The sequence below is a fragment of the Crocuta crocuta genome, unplaced genomic scaffold, assembly GCF_008692635.1.
Source record: "Crocuta crocuta isolate KB4526 unplaced genomic scaffold, BGI_CrCroc_1.0 scaffold216, whole genome shotgun sequence".
NCBI classification, from domain to species: domain Eukaryota; kingdom Metazoa; phylum Chordata; class Mammalia; order Carnivora; family Hyaenidae; genus Crocuta; species Crocuta crocuta.
Window position 1 is genome coordinate 1,736,976 of NW_027531504.1, and position 16,223 is coordinate 1,753,198.

Consider the following 16,223-nt stretch of genomic DNA (forward strand, 5'->3'; position numbering starts at 1 on the left):
CAGGCTCCAGGCTCTGAGCTGTCAGCACAGAGCCTGACACAGGGCTCAAACCCCAAACTGTGAGATCATGACCTGAGCCAAAGTTGGATGCTTAACTGACTGAGCCATCCAGAAACCCCTATTTTTAACTTTTTGATGAATCTCCACGCTGTTTTCCATAGAGGCTTCAGAAGTTTGCATTCCCACCAACAGTACAAGAGGGTTCTGTTTTCTCCACATCCTTTCCAACACCAGTTGTTTCTTGTGATGAAATTATTGACCATTTAGTTACTGCTAATAATTAATTTTGAGTTTTTTATCCTTTAATCTGTTGGGGAGCCACACACAGGCAAAAAAGAAATTCACCTGACTTTTCAACCCTTACTTTTACCAGCTATAATTCTTACTGATTTTTTTTCTTAAATAAATTTTAAAAGGACTGACTTTGAATTATTTGGGGTTGCCTAACATCCTTTCAAAATAGACAAATCTACAAACAATTTAGTAGTCATAGGGCATTCATCAAACTTCTATACTCCCTTCAGTTAAAAAAAATACCACAAAATAAGAGAAAAGTTCATGAAACAGCATAGTCTCTAAGAGTTAGACTTCAACTCCCTCAGGGTATCAAAAATGTTGATGAACCTCTGAAAGCTAGCAAACAGAGTAAATTTGTGAATAAACCTTCTGCATAAAGACAGATGCAGAAGAATACAGCGTTAGGGCAATGGAGAAAACTCCCAAATTCAGATACAAGATGCTGATGGCCTACANGAAACAGAGTAAATTTGTGAATAAACCTTGCCCAAGACAGATGCAGAAGAATACAGCGTTAGGGCAATGGAGAAAACTCCCAAATTCAGATACAAGATGCTGATGGCCTACAAGCATTCAGAGGGAGCCCTGTACTAAGCCAGGAGATAGCTAACTACGCATTAAGGGAAAATTCCACCCCTTGCTTATTTCTCCATGGCCTGCAACCTAAGAATGGTTTTTACATTTTTACTGGTTGGAGGAAAAGCAAAAGTATTTTGTGGTATGTAAATATTTTTGACATTCAAATTTTAGTGTCCATAAATAAAGTTTTATTGCAACTCAGCCAAGCTCATTCATTTATCTGCATGTCTGCTTTCACATTACAATGACAGTCAAATAATTGTGACAGAGATTTTAGTACCTACAAAGCCTAAAATATTGACTATCTGGCCCTTTACAAAAAGTTTGTCATCCATCTAAGCCATGGATGACAGTAATATTTGCATGCAGTCTCAAGCAATGAATATAAACCAGAGCGGGAGGGTGATGCTCAGAAGGCAAGGGAAGTCCCCATGCCTAGAAGATAAGAACCAAAATATCCTATCCAACACACATCTTGTCCTCCCTCCAGATTGCTAAAAGCAGCCTGCACAAACACAAACAGCATCCTCAGAGGGGTGAAGAGGAAATCTCAGAGGCTCCTTAATGAGACAATTTTCCTTTCTAAAGTCATTTGAGAGGTGCCTTTGTGGGAGTCTGCCTGGGAGGCCACTCTGAATCTATTCCTCCTTTCACCTTAACCTATTAATAGAAGGTGCAGGGTAAAGTATAAGACATTGCAAGTCATGTTTCCACAAAGACATTTTTTAAATTATATATTTTAATGCTCATATATAGCATTAGAAAGGAAGATACTTAGATGCCTCATTCTTTATTTTTTAAAAGTGAAATGACTAGTGATTGTCATTTCTATGTAAGGGGCTGATAACCCTACTTAGTTATTAAGAGGATGGTCCATCTTGTACACAAGTGAGTGTTGTTCAATGATTTATAGTTGTGAGTGCTTTGGGAAAGTATGTTGGTGGAGAACACCAACAGACCATTCCGTCAAACGACCAATGGGTTTAGATTCACCATTATCTAGATTTTGTTTGGTTTTCTCTTTGTTGGTATGTTTTTTCCTTAACACAGAACCAACTTTTAAAACACTCATTTTCCTTGCATGTACTTTAGTGCTGATGGTCTTCAGAAAGTCACTGACAGCAGGTACAAGGAAGGACAGCACAGAGGGCAAAGTATGGCTCAGGAGGCCTGCAGATTTGACTACCCAATCTACCCCAGTCTTTCATAGCTGTGAGGCCTGGACAAGTCTCTGAGTGTTGGTATCTTTATTTGCCAAACAGAGATGATAATACCATCTACTGGAGCCACTATAAGAATAAATGAATTAAACAGTCTGTAACAGAATGTCAAAATAGAAACAGAAAATCATTATGTTCCACAATTTGTTTTGTCCATTAATGTGTATTTTTTCAATAATTTTAGTGATGTTCATATAAAAGGATAATTTATTGAGTGATTCATGTTTGTTTTGTTCTTTCCTATTGTTTTTTTGGGGGTTGTGTTTTTGGGCGAGGGGAGATTTGGTGGTTTGATTTCTCTCTCTCTCTCTCTTTTATTTTCTTTCCCATCCCAAGAGGGTAGCCGTCTTTCTACATTCACTTAATAAAACAAAAGGTAAAGTCCCTCTCTAAGAAAAAGATAATTGTCACATAGAGCATTTGTTTACAACCCCTCATTGAAAGGGTTATACTTGATCATCTCAAAGATGATAGAGGTGGAGGTCAGTGCTTTTAGATGAGGAAAATGAAGGGAGGGGTAACAATGCTCTGTGTGAACTTGATTTTGCAGTCTTTAAGAGCCACTTATACTCCCAGTAGGCAAACTCCCAGGAGTTGAAGGCTTATGCCAACTAGAGGTTTTTTTAGTCCTACTTTCATACTTACATATTGCTTATGTATTTAGTTTAAACAATTTTCCTTGTTTAAATGTAATTTTTGTCTTAAGTTTGTCTTGCATCATTGCTATATATTTATTTGAAATTTCCATTTTTATCCACCAGAAATCATCCTCTTACTATTTAAGGATGTTCTTTTTGATACTATTTCATTGCTTTTATATTTTTTAATCTTTTATTTTTTCTTTCTTACTATTTTCTCTTTTTGTCTATTTTAACTCAGTTATATAAACTGTTTCCCTTCTTTGCTTTAAAATAGTGATGAAGAGAGCTGGAATTTTGTCTGTGTTGTTCACTATTGCATCTCCTATGCTTAGAATAGGACCTGGCATATGGTTGGTACCTATAATAGTTGCTGGATAAAAAACTGAATTAATGAATTCAACCTCTCAGGAGCTGGAGGCTTAACTAATTAATAGGAAGAGAGATAATTTTGAAGATAATATATGATCAAAATTTGGGAGGCTGGATGAATAGAAAAACAATAGTAAAATAAGAAGAATTCACCAGCAAAGCAGCAATAACTAATGCTTACTGAGGACTCAAGTGTGCCAGAAATCGAACTAGATGTTTCAAAAACAATGTCTCATTTTTTTTTCTTCACAATAGTGGCCATTTACAGAGGGTTAATCATAGGCAAGTACTTGTTAATTGCTTTATACATATTACCTTATTTAATCTTCTGACCAGCCCCTAGGTGGCTACCTCAAAGGGTTGTCCTAAAGATTAAATGAGTTAGTACATGCAAAGCCTCCAGATAAAGCCTGCACATAATACGCATTTAATATATCTATCAGCAGCATCACCATAATCTTCATCTCAATCTCTTCCTCCTAATCTTTATTATTATCCTTATTTTATAAGTGAGAAGTCTGAAGCCTAGACCTAGTCAATAACTTGGAACAGCCAGGAAGAGAATCAGCCATGGGGGAAGTGTCAGATGAAATCCAGGTTGCCTGCTGTCAGAGTCCTACTCTTCTTGTGATTTTTTTAAAGTTTTATTTATTTACTTTGAAAGAGAGTGAATGTTAGGGAGAGGCAGAGAGAGAGAATCCCAACAAGGCTCCATGCTGTCAGCACAGTCTCCGACTCAGGACTCTAACTCACAAACCATGAAATCATGGCCTGTGCTGAAATCAAGAGTCAGACCTTCAACCGACTGAGCCAAATAAGTGATTTTTAGAACACTTATTACAAAAGGCTTCCAATGCAGTAAAATAGTTAAACCCCACCCCCTTGCATCACACTTTAATTTCACCTATAGAGTTCATTAGGGTTATTATCAGATCTTATAAAATCAAACCTCAAAGTCAAATAGGATTTCAGGAAGTTTGTGTGTGAGTCAGGGCACCTCAGCCCTGACCCATAAGCAAAGGGCCCACTGGAAACACTCTGCATCAATCCTACACACCAGAATAGTTTCTGTAACTATGGAATCTTTTCTAAAACTTCAGAACTAAGTCAGAATATGTTCAAAAGGACAATTGGTCACCCATTTACTCATCAACTGCCTTTTAAGAATTCTTCCAATCTGTCACTGATAAGTGCAGGGTCTCCTGGCCTGGAGATGGATGTGACTGACACTGACCTATTTGAAAATGCGACCATTTGAAATTTCCAATCAGATGCAGATCAGTTTTGTTAGTTGAGGCTTGAAGTTTGAATCAAAATTCATCCAGACATTAGCACATTTTCATATGCTCCACTGGGGGAAAAGAAAGCTCTTGATTTAATCTAGTGCTGAGCAAATGGCAGTCATTGTCACTGCGTTATGCTTGTGTTCTTGCAATTATTACTTTAAAAAATGTATTGAAATGTCTCTCCTTGATGTCATAAATAACCACAATGAAACATACATTAAAATTAAAACATTTCTAACAGAAACAGGTATAGAAACCAAGGACATCAGGATGCTTAACCATGATTTTCGCTTTGTTTTTAAGTTTTAAAAATTTTCTCCTGTGTGTGTGTGTGTGTGTGTGTGTATGTTTAAGTATCACATGTCTGACAGATCTGCAGTGAAGTCTGAAAACAAGAGAGCTGCCAGGATCTTTTAAAATATAAAAATCTGGAGTGCCTGGGTAGCTCAGTCAGTTAAGCACCCCACTTCTGATTTCAGCTCAGGTCATGATCTTATAGTTCCATGAGTTTGAGTCCCACATTGGGTTCTGTGTAGGATTCGAGCACAGTGCTTGCTTGGGATTCTGTCTCTCTCTCTCTCTCTCTCTCTCTGCCCCTCCTCTGCTCTCTCTCTCCCAAAAATAAATAAACTTTAAAAATCTTATAAAATATAAAAATTTAACTTAATTCTACAAAGACCCTGTAAATTAGATACTATTTTTGCAGATTAGGGGCTCAGAGAAGAAAACTATCCCATAAACTAAAGATTGGCTAGCTGGGTATCCACTGTACCTACGTCTACTCTCTCATATGTTCTCTATTATAAAGGCCAGAAAATTGGACACAATCTTTCCCAGACTCCCTTGCACCTAACATTGTAGATATGACGTAAGCTCTACCAGACAGAACCCTTGTCAGACTGTTGTTTCTACTGGCAGAAGTAGGATTGTGGAATTGTGCTATGCAGCATATTGGGTTCTAGTTTCTAGCTCGAGAGCATTGAAAGGCAAGACACAGGGCATTCATCACGTGTATGTACAGATTTAGCTGGCACATCATGGCTCTGGAGCGAGTAATTATGGTGGAGACAGCTTCCTGATTCCTAGATGGCAGCTAAAGTGGTGTCTTTCTGGAGCCATCAGTTGTGTGTTAACCTCCTGTTTCCCCATCTTGTTGACTACAGCAATGGCCCCGGCAGGCCAGCTCTGCAGTGTGTGCACTGAGCATCCTCTTGGAGACTCAGCATAGAACCTGCTCTGGTGCCCCTCCAACTTCTCCTGCATTCATTTCTTACTGCTTGAAGTTTTGGTTTCTGTTTTATTTCACTGAACTCTGACCGATATATTAAGTAACTTACTTACTCAGCCAAGAATTACAGAGTCTAGATTCAATGCATGCCTGTGAAACCCCAAAGTTCACACACTTCCTTTGATGGAAAGCTATGAAGTAAAATTTGCTTTGTATCTTGTAAGCACAGACATCTAAGGGGTGTCAGGTGAGAGGACTAAGTTGGCCAAGCTGTTAGGTCTGTCTGGATGGGCTCTTGTTTCTTACCCTTGTTCTCTACCCTATGCTGTGAACCTCCCCCCTATTCACTGAGCGAGGATCATTTTCATTTGTTTCCTCAAGAGAACATATACAGAGCATAAAGGGGCTCATTATTGGTTTTTAGTCACCAAAGTCTAAGCCTCCAGATCCCAGACACTAAATTTCCCCAAGTTGGGAGAGGTAGACAAAGAAAGAGGAAGTAAAAAGAGCCAAGACATATTAAATACGTGAGAAAGGCCTGAGCTCTGTCCCTCCCCTCTTCATGCCCAGACTACATCTTGGGATGCATGTATTGAAAGATTATAGAAACTCCATGACATTCAGGAATCCTAGAACAGAAAAGTCCTTGCATCGTTTCCTGGAGACAGCCCGGAAAGGCACCTGGGGTTGCCTGCATGCAGGGTGGTAGGGGAGCCTATGAAATGGCTGCATGGTTTCTCTGGGCAGCCAGACCTTCCAGCTGGAGGAGTATCAGGAACCCACTGCACCTGAGTTGCAGGACAGCAGGCAGGTCAGATGGGAAGGAGGAATGTACTCGAGACCCTGGAATGGAGTCTCAGACCTTTCCCACTGGCCACTGAAGACCAGCTAGAAAAACACCCAACAAATGCTGGGCTGTGTTAACAACACTGGAGATCAGAGTCCCAACCACAGTGCCCAATCCCTCCGTGACCCTGAATAATCGCAGAATTTAGACAAAACCCCAGAGAAATATGGGAGTTTTTTTGGAGGGGGTGGCGGGGGGTGGGCAGTGAGTAGAATAATCCTGAATTGAATGAAATAAAGGTTCCACTAGGGCTTGAAACTAAATTCAATCCTGTTATACAAAATGAGTTTACGTTTCCTGTATGCATACCCTGTCTCTTGTGCTCTCTAACTATATAGCTTCTAGTTAATTCTGATACTCACCCTCAAGAGTCATTGATCCAGAACAAGGTCAGCAAACTACAGCTAGGCTTATGAGCCAAATTCGGCCTACTGCCTGTTTTTTCTTTTTTTAATATCCTTGCCTAATTTTGTAGGTTAAATAAAGCCATGGCTATGTCCCTTCTTTATGTGGCTGTGTTTGCAGAGTTGAGTAATTACAACAGAGAGGGTACAAAGCCTAAAATGTTTACTCTCTCTACAGAAAAAAAAAAAATTGCCAACCCCTGATGCAGCACATGGGCTCCATCTCATCTCCTCCTTTGCACTCTGGTCCTTTTGCTTGTACCATTAGGACAAAGTCTCAAATCAAAATCAATGAAAAAGCTCTGCCTTTTGTTACTCTTAAAAATTATATCTATATCCATCTCCACCTTTTCCTTCCTGAACTCTCCCAAGGATGAGTTTTCCTTTGACCACTTTTCTGTCCCCTTCTGTCCTATGACCCTGCACTTTCCTGGTAGCCCCCATCTCTGGCTTCCTTCTATATCTTTTAGGGGATTCTCTTTGTCTGCCTGCTTCTAAAGTTGGTGTCTTTTATGGTTGTCCTATGCACACTGGTTTCACTCCAGTCACCCTGGATGCCCCAGATTCTTCTCAGGAGGACCAGGTTTTCCTAAGTGCTCATTTGTAGGGAGGTGAACCGACCCAGGTTACTAACTTCAGGGGATCTATTCCCTTGGCCCAGACAATACCAATACTTTGGCCACTGAATTAATCAATTGAATTAGCACTGAATTAGTCAATATTAGCCTTGAGCAAATAGCTCAAGAAGTAGAATGATCACTTAGTACGCAAGGATTAAAAGACTCATGGTTAATAGCAGAGGCTCTGGAGTAACATTCATAAGCTGTGTACATTTGAAGCTCCACCTCTAATTAGTCATGAAGCCTTGAGTAACTTGATTAACTTCTTGTGCTGCACTTTCTTCATCTACAAAATGAGTATAGATGAGTATTAGAACTAATAAGTTTACTATTGAGGTATAATAAATACAATATACAATAAAGTGTTATTCTCCTTGATCTTAATTTAAAAAAAAAAAAACAGCAACCTGGGGCACCTGGGTTAAGCATCTGACTTCAACTCAGGTCATGATCTCATTGTTCATGGGTTTGAGTCCTGCATGGGGCTCTGTTCTGACAGCTCAGAGCCTGGAGCCTACTTCGAATTCTATGTCTCTCTCTCTCTCTGCCCCTCCCCTCCCTGCTCCAATTCATTCTCTCTCTCTCTCTCTCTCTCTCTCTCTCTCTGTCTTTCTCTCTCTCTCTCAAGACTAAACATTAAAAATTAATAAAATAAAAAATAACAACCTCTCTCCCCACAAGACCCACAATCCATAAATTCTTTTTAACCATGTGTGAGGTTGTAAATAGGAAATAGTTTGTTTATATATAAGCCAAATTCTCGAAAAGCCTTTTCCTAGAGATCTATAACAGGTAGGAGTAGAAGAAGGGAAAATGGGAAGCTATCTGGGAAAAGGGAAGAATGTAGTCTGATATATCTCAACAACCAATATAGTAAAACTTAAACAAGGAGAAGATGACCAACAAAAGAAGCTTACCTTTGCACCCTTCACAGGTCAGTGCATTATAATGGTATCCAGATGCTCTGTCTCCACAAACAACACATAATTCATCCCCTTTTATTCTCCCTGTTGATGCACCCATTCGGGCTCTTTTTGTTACAGGAATCTCTGCTACCTCAATCTCTCCCTGGTAGAGAGTCTCAGCCGGCATTCGCCTGAGTTCATATATTCCAGGAGAATACCACTCTTCAGGCTGCTGGGGGTAGAAACCCAGGTTGGAATAATAGGACGATGAGGAAATCTGTGGTTGAACTTGGGGAAATGGAACATTGTATTGTGAGTATGGTTCCACTTCTAGATTCTGTCCCAAAGGACCTGTTGCTTGTTCTGTTAGCACACCTGAATAAAACAAGAGTAACAAAACTGGAATTAATGTCTAAGCAGAGACCAAAATTTAACTGTATAAAAATTAACAACTTTTTTACAGCCAAGCACACTGTAAAAAGGATTTATGACAAATTACAAGCTCAGAAAAATATCTGCAACATGAAAGACAAAAGATTCATATCATTAATATGTAAAGAGCACTTGAAGCCAATAAGAAAAATTCAACAGCTCATGGAAATAAAGGATGGAGGACATGAATGTACAGCTTTTAGAAATACAAAGTGTTTTTATAAGCATACAAAAATGCATTCACTCTTACCAATAATTAAATTTAAACTGCAATATAAACTATGACCATGTTCATCCTCAAGCGAGTCAAGGTTAAAAATCATTGACAAAACACCCTCTTAGAAAAGCAAACATTCTTAGAGGGTAATTTTTCAATATCTTTCAACATCTAGAACTCCAATACTCTTATCCCAGCAATTAGACTGCAAGGAAATTTTTATTTTATTATTTCATATTATTTCATTTCATTTCATTGAAAGAGATGGCATGCAAATGGGGGAGAAGGCCGAGAGAGAGAGAGAGAGAGAGAATCTTAAGTAGGGACTTAAGATGCTGGGCTTGATCCCATTACTCTGGGATCATGACTTAAGCTGAAATAAAAAGTCAGACGCTCAAATGACTGAACCACCCAGGTACCCCAAGGAAATTTATTTTAGAGATAGGTTTGCATCTGTGTGAAATGTTTCTGTAAAGATGTCCACTTACAGAAACAGCTGTAAGAACTATAAATCAGAAACAATTTAAATACCCACCAACAGGAGTCTGGTTAAATGAATTACATGATGTCCATACACTGAAATGCTATATAAAAATGAAACAATGATTTAGACTATATGTACTGATAAAGAAAGGTTTCTGTGATATGATACTACTCAAAAATTTAAGCTATAGAATAATGCATAGATTTATGGGGTATTAAAAAAATAATGTGGTGTGTGTGTGTAAGGAAAATTTATGTATAATAAAAAAGGAACTGGATGATGTAGACTGGAAAGTGAGATTGTTGAATTGTTTTTTGGGGTAAGAGGTTGCACAGTCTTTATACTGTTTGTGATTTTACCAAGTATATTTGTATTTTAATCATTATAAAACAAAGAAGGAGCTTTGAAAAAAATAAAAGGATGCAGTGCCTGGAATTGTGAGTATGGTTCAAATCCCAGTCCTGTTAGTTATTTTCTGTGTGCATGTTGGCATTTCTAAATTTAATTTGTTTAATGTTTTATTTATTTCTGAGAGACAGAGAGAGAGACAGTGTGAGCAGGGAAGGGTCAGAGAAAAAGGTGGGTACAGAATCTGAAACAGGCTCCAGGCTCTGAGCTAGCTGTCAGCACAGAGCCCGATGCGGGACCCAAACCCACAAACCGTGAGATCATGACCTGAGTAGGGTGCTCAACTGACTGAGCCATCCAGGCACCCCTGTTGGCATTTATTTAATGTCTTTACGGATCAAATTTCTCTTCATAAAATAGGGAAAAATACCTACTTCATTAGGTTGATGTAAGAATTAAACAAGATAATGCATGCCAAGCACTTTGGTAAATGTTGGACACACGAGGAGTGCCTGATAAGTTATAGTTGCCATTAAATTATTATTAATAATAATTATTCCTACTACCATTATTACAAAATGAGACTTTTATCTATAAAACCTCTAGGTATTAGGAAACTATCACGTTGTGAAAATGAAATTCCAACTCTGTTTCCTATGAACAGTGGGACTTTGAGGCACTGACGAACCCCAGCAGCAAGCCTGAGATGAAAATATCTATATCAAGGGTATGGTGAGGAATGAATGGCATATCCAGATTCACAGGTCTTCACCTGAAATCCTTGGTATCACATGTGTTTTGGAATTCAGAACTGTTTGTGTTTTGGAACAGAAAATAGTGCTATTTTTCCCAGCATGGTCTGGGACAGAACTCAGTATCAAATACAGCACTCTTTTCCACAGTGAAATGTACAAATATTCATACTAAGAGGAATTTTTAAAAAGCCACAAATATCCTCACATCCATTCAGGTCAGGTTTTGCCACTGAAGAGTTTGTGTCAAACTGTGGATAGAACGTTTAGTTTTTAGAGCATTTGGAATTTAGAATTGTCAGTTAGGGACTGTGGATTTATGTATCTATATATGTGGAATATTTTGTGCAGTGCTCAAAAAATGGTTGTAGATGTGGTTGTTATTTACTGCTACAACGACTACTGTCAGAAAACTCTTAGTGACTCCCTCCTAATGCCATGCACTTGTATATTTTCAACTCTCACAAAATTGTATGAGGTGTATAACATTATTATCCTCATTTACAAATGAGTAGCCTAGGGCACAAAGAGAAGTGAGGCAGCTTTACTCCTACCTACCCAAATAGCTGAGATCTGAACTTGGATAGTCTGACTTCAAAGCATAACTAGTCTCTGGGAAAAGCCATGTGCTGCATCACTTGGATATTTCAGATGTGTGATGCTTTTAAAGCATGATAGTGAACGGTTTTCTCTTCCTCCCTTTGGACTTCATTTGGTTAGTCCCTTCAATGCATTTGCTTGCAAGTAAGCTGCAACCAGGCGTCCAAGGCTCTGCATGATCCTACCTTTTATTTTCTAGCCATTTATCATGTTTTGACTTCTCTATTCCTTGAATGTGCACTGCTGCTTCCAGACTCAGGACCTCCCTTCTCCTCACCCCTACCCTCTCTCCCCACCCCAATTCCTTCCTGAGTCTGGAAACTTCTGCAATACAGCCATCTGCTCACAGAGCTTCATCTCACTATTATCCACTTGTCTCTAAATTTGTTTTAAAGTATAAGCTTCTCTTGGGAAGTCTTCCCTGACTCTATATTCCTGGGCATCCTGAATCTAATTACATATTACTTACCTATCTTCTCTGGGCTGCCCTTTGCTCATCTGTAAAGAAAAGACTTCACGCTGAATGATCTTATAGTTCTTCTTTATATCTAAAATCTCCAAAGTATGTGACTAGTAGCCTATAGGCATGAGAATTCACGGATCGTCTACAATGGCAATGGGGAATATAGGCATATCAAAAATTTGTTGAAAACAATGCTTTCTGCATTGACCCAGAAAAAGATTGCTGAAGCACAAAGTATATAGTATCTGGGTAAAAATTAACTTCCTGTCTTTTATGCTTGACTTCATATAAAAGCAGCATTGAATCAATATATCTGACAGACAAAATGTTTCGGCAGTGGTATTTTGTCTTATTGCCACAAAATGGAAGAATATGAAAATATGATATTATCACAGCAAAAAGAAAAGATAAAACATAGGCAAAATCCTGATCTATTTCAACCAAATAAGACTAAAATTTGTGGAATGAATGGGTTTGAAAAGAACTGAGAAGCATTAAAAACATTAGTTTCACTTACACTTTTTCCTAGATTTTATCCTCCAACTGATCTTACCCCAAGTCAATTACCTGTCCCCAGCCCCAGCTTCTCTCTGTCTGCAGGTCCAGCAAGGTTGAGCAACTTGCCTGAGGTCAAGAAACCAATTAATGATAGAATCTAGATTTTACAAAATCCAAGGAAATGTGTAGTTTTTTTCTCCTCAGGTGACAATTCCAAGATCTCAGAGCATTGTTTCAATAAAACTAATATTCTTATAATCAATAGACACAATGTACTCCCAAGTAGTCAGATCATGGAATCAGTATCAAATTAGTCTTTGGAATCATTTTAAGTAAAATGGAAAGCTTTCACAAATACATCAATAATATCACATGAAAACAATAAAACATGGTAAGAATATGAGAACAGCACATAATATTATTAAATAATGTTTCTATTCCCAAAGCACATCCACTTCTAGTATTTCAGTGTCCCCACCAAATCTCCACAGAGTAGGGACAATCAGTATGCAGGCAACTTATAACAAAAAAAAAAACCCAGCATGATCAACATAACCCCAAAATAGTGGGATTAGAACAGTTTACATCGTGAACTCACTGAGAAGCTTCAAACAACTGCCTAACATTTTTCTTTTTCATTTTTTTCTGGGACTATTAACACCCAACCTTGCTATCTCACAGGTAGTTCTGAATATAAAATAGTTGAGAAAATGTTTTGATATATTGAAATCCATAAAAAGACATGTTTGCTTCCAAAAGAACCTAGCAAAATCCTGATTTTAATGACAGTTGACTCATAGTTAATGAGTAATTATTAACACTTAGTCTATTTTGCTAACATAAGTTATAGGATACTTCTTTCATTTATAAATATGTACTGAGCACTTGCTATTTTCCAGGTACTGTGCTAGGCTCTGAGGATATTACAGTGAACAAGACAGAGAATACAGACACAAAAGGCCCCATCCCTTCTCTATGTGTATATGTGTGTGCGTGTGTGTGTGTGTGTATGTGTGTGTGTAGAGAGAGAGAGATGTCAAGGAACAAAAACAAGTAAACAAATACCAGAACTTTCTGATAGAACTTTCCACATCAGATGTGGAAGGGACAGAGAGGTAAGTCAACTTTAAAATATGCTTTCTAAAAAGGTACATTTATTTCTACTTTACTACAANTTTGGATTCCTTTATGACAGGGAATGCTTCCTGAGAGTTTAGGAAGAGCTTTTAAATGAGAACACATGAACAGACATTGGGGGAGTCTGAGATCCCCTGCAAAAGGAAAGCAAAATTCTTTTGGGTAGGTCTCTAGCATTTAATAGTTTCTCTAAAGCAGTATCATCTAATGGAATTTTCTGAGATGATGGAAATGTTCTATACCTATCAATATGGTAGCCACTAATCATATGAGAATGTGACCAGTGATTTTAAGAAACTGAGTTTTAAGTTGTATTTCATTTTATAATATATATATATTTTTTATTTCTAGGAGAGAGAGAGAGACAGCATGAGCAGGGGAGGGTCAGAGAGAGAGGGAGTCACAGACTGAAACAGGCTCCAGGCTCTGTGCTGGCAGTCAGAACTGAGCCGGATGCGGGGCTCGAGCCCACAAACCGCGAGATCATGACCTAAGCAAAAGTCGGACGCTTAACCGACTAAGCCACCCAGGCACCCCAAGTTGTATTTAATTTTAAATAATTGAAATTTTAAAATTCGTGGCCACATGTGGCTGGTGAGTACCATATTAGCTCTAAGGAGTGTGTGATCGAATCCCTGTGTACCCAAATGGGAGAATCAGGTTCATATAATACTGATGGCACTTTCCCATGATCTCAGTCTGTTTCTGATGAGCCTAGAAAGGGTGCACATTATATCCATTATTTTACTCCTGGCACAATGCTGACCATAGTAAACATTTCATGACTGCTTGTTAAAATGTTTCATGCATGAAAAAATTGCCTTTAATGTCTTCCTTTATTTCCTAATCCATGGTTTCTTAACTAAGATGATATGGCTTCATTTATAAGCCGCTTGCCATTCCTGGCCTTTGTGATGTTGGTGCCTTTCCCTGGCTTGTCATCTGATCATCTCCTCTGTGAGTCCTGTCTTGGCTCCCCTCCGTTTATCTCCCCTAGAATTAATCTCACCTACTCTCTGTACACACCACTATTGCAGCACTTAGAAGTATAAACAATTGTTTGGCTTGTTTACAGGTTTATCTTCCATGCTAAACTTGAAGTTTAGTAACATACTGCTTTACAAGGGCCCTACTGGGTACAAGAATAAGGATTCAATTCACCTGCAATTTGCTAGATGTGTGAACTTGGGAAATACATTGAACTAGTTTAAGCTTCTCTTCCTTCCTCTATAATGTGAAATATAATGTGGAATAAACAACCTGGGTGAGAGGTTGTAGTACAGATTAGCTAAGGCAAAGAATGTAAACTGCATAGTGCTGGATATAGCATAAACAGTCAATACATTTTTTATTGTTGTGGTTAGCCTGTGAACTCTTTGAGGAATATATTAGATTACATTCCTCTCTTTTTTTTTTTTCATTCCTGGAACCTTACACAAAGCCTGACATAGTACACTTAATAAATATCTTTTAAATGGAAATAGTGGCAAATTTACTTCTCCTACCTTCCAACTAATTTCCTAAGTACAGTATCAGTCACTTTTGAACATCATATTTAAATAAAATAGTATGCTGCCATGTTACAATCAAAAATAGGTTCAAAATTATAATTACTGTAAAAATGATTAGAGTTTCTCTTTTAACTGAAAATTTAAAATGTAAGATTCTATTTTGAGAAGAATATTAAAATAGACAATATTATATTATATGGTCTATGTTTTAATTATAATCTATATTTTGCTTTAGAGGAAACAAAGAGCCTAGGCCTAAAGCTGAACTCTTTACTCATTGATTTTCCATAGACTTGGGAGAAATCTGCTGTGAAACTAGTTCAGTACATCAGTGTTTCTCAATCTCTTTTTTTCTCACTACAACCATAGTTTGAAATACATCTTCTATAATGACCCTTGTATACACATAACAAAATTTCCATGAAATAACACTTATCCTTACTTCTTGAAATGCACTCTCACATTCCTTTCTACTCTACTCCTATTCTATTCTATTCTATTCTATTCTATTCTATTCTTATATTCTATTCTATTCTATTCTATTCTATTCTATTAGTTTTTAATACTGTTTGTAAGCTTCAAATAGACTTCATGGCCCACTGGGGTCTAAGACATGCCATTTTTAAAACACAGTATTAAGTAATGCACTTCAAAGTGTTTTTACGAGTGTCTACAGGTATTATTACTAGAACTGCCTAGTGTTTAACTTTAAAAAATGTTGCTAATTTTACATAATATTCAATGAAGAATTTTAGGGAAAACATACTTAGATTTTATCTCAATGAGGTATTTACCTGCCTGGAATCCTACAAAAATCACCTTGCCCCAACTTCTCTCCCCAGTCTTCTGACTCTGACTGAGACATCTTTGACAGAGATCTGTTGTTAAAATTTCAGACAAAAGCCCCACTCTTGCTCAGTCCAGTTGCAGAAACTCGACCAAGAGCAATTGTAAATAGTGTCCTACCTTTATCAGGCTTCACGCTCATCATTCCCATGAAAAATCCTGATGATATGTGGCTATGGCGAAGACTATTTTGAATTGGATTTTCTAACTCCTGAAACTGCATTACCATTCTTAGCTTATTCACAGCCACTGAAAATGAGACCAGGTAAGGAGTGACAGAGGCCAGAGGTTGTATGGTTTACTGATTAACTCATTACAGAGCAGAATATTTGTAAATGTTTATGAGAAAAGTCTTCGATGCCAAGTTGCCTAGAAAACTGGAAGCCAGTCTCTTAACAGTTTGAGAACTCAATATGTAGAGTAGATTTCTGGTCAGTGGCCCTAAAAGTGGATTTGGTATCAATTGTCATGCTCTAGGTCTTGACATTTGTTCCTATTAAAAGGCTACATAATTTTGTAATGCCAGGAAGCATTAAAGC

General features: G+C 37.9%; 1 protein-coding gene across 3 annotated transcripts in view; it reads right to left on the reverse strand.

Annotated features, from left to right (window-relative positions):
• NR1H4 (nuclear receptor subfamily 1 group H member 4) overlaps positions 1 to 16,223 on the reverse strand; it is a 70,906-nt gene that overhangs the window by 28,497 nt on the left and 26,186 nt on the right. For all 3 annotated transcript variants that reach the window (XM_077772161.1, XM_077772159.1, XM_077772160.1), the window contains exon 4: positions 8,409 to 8,771. In XM_077772161.1, coding sequence (XP_077628287.1) covers positions 8,409 to 8,771 — 363 coding nt within the window. The remainder of the gene's footprint in view (positions 1 to 8,408; positions 8,772 to 16,223) is intronic.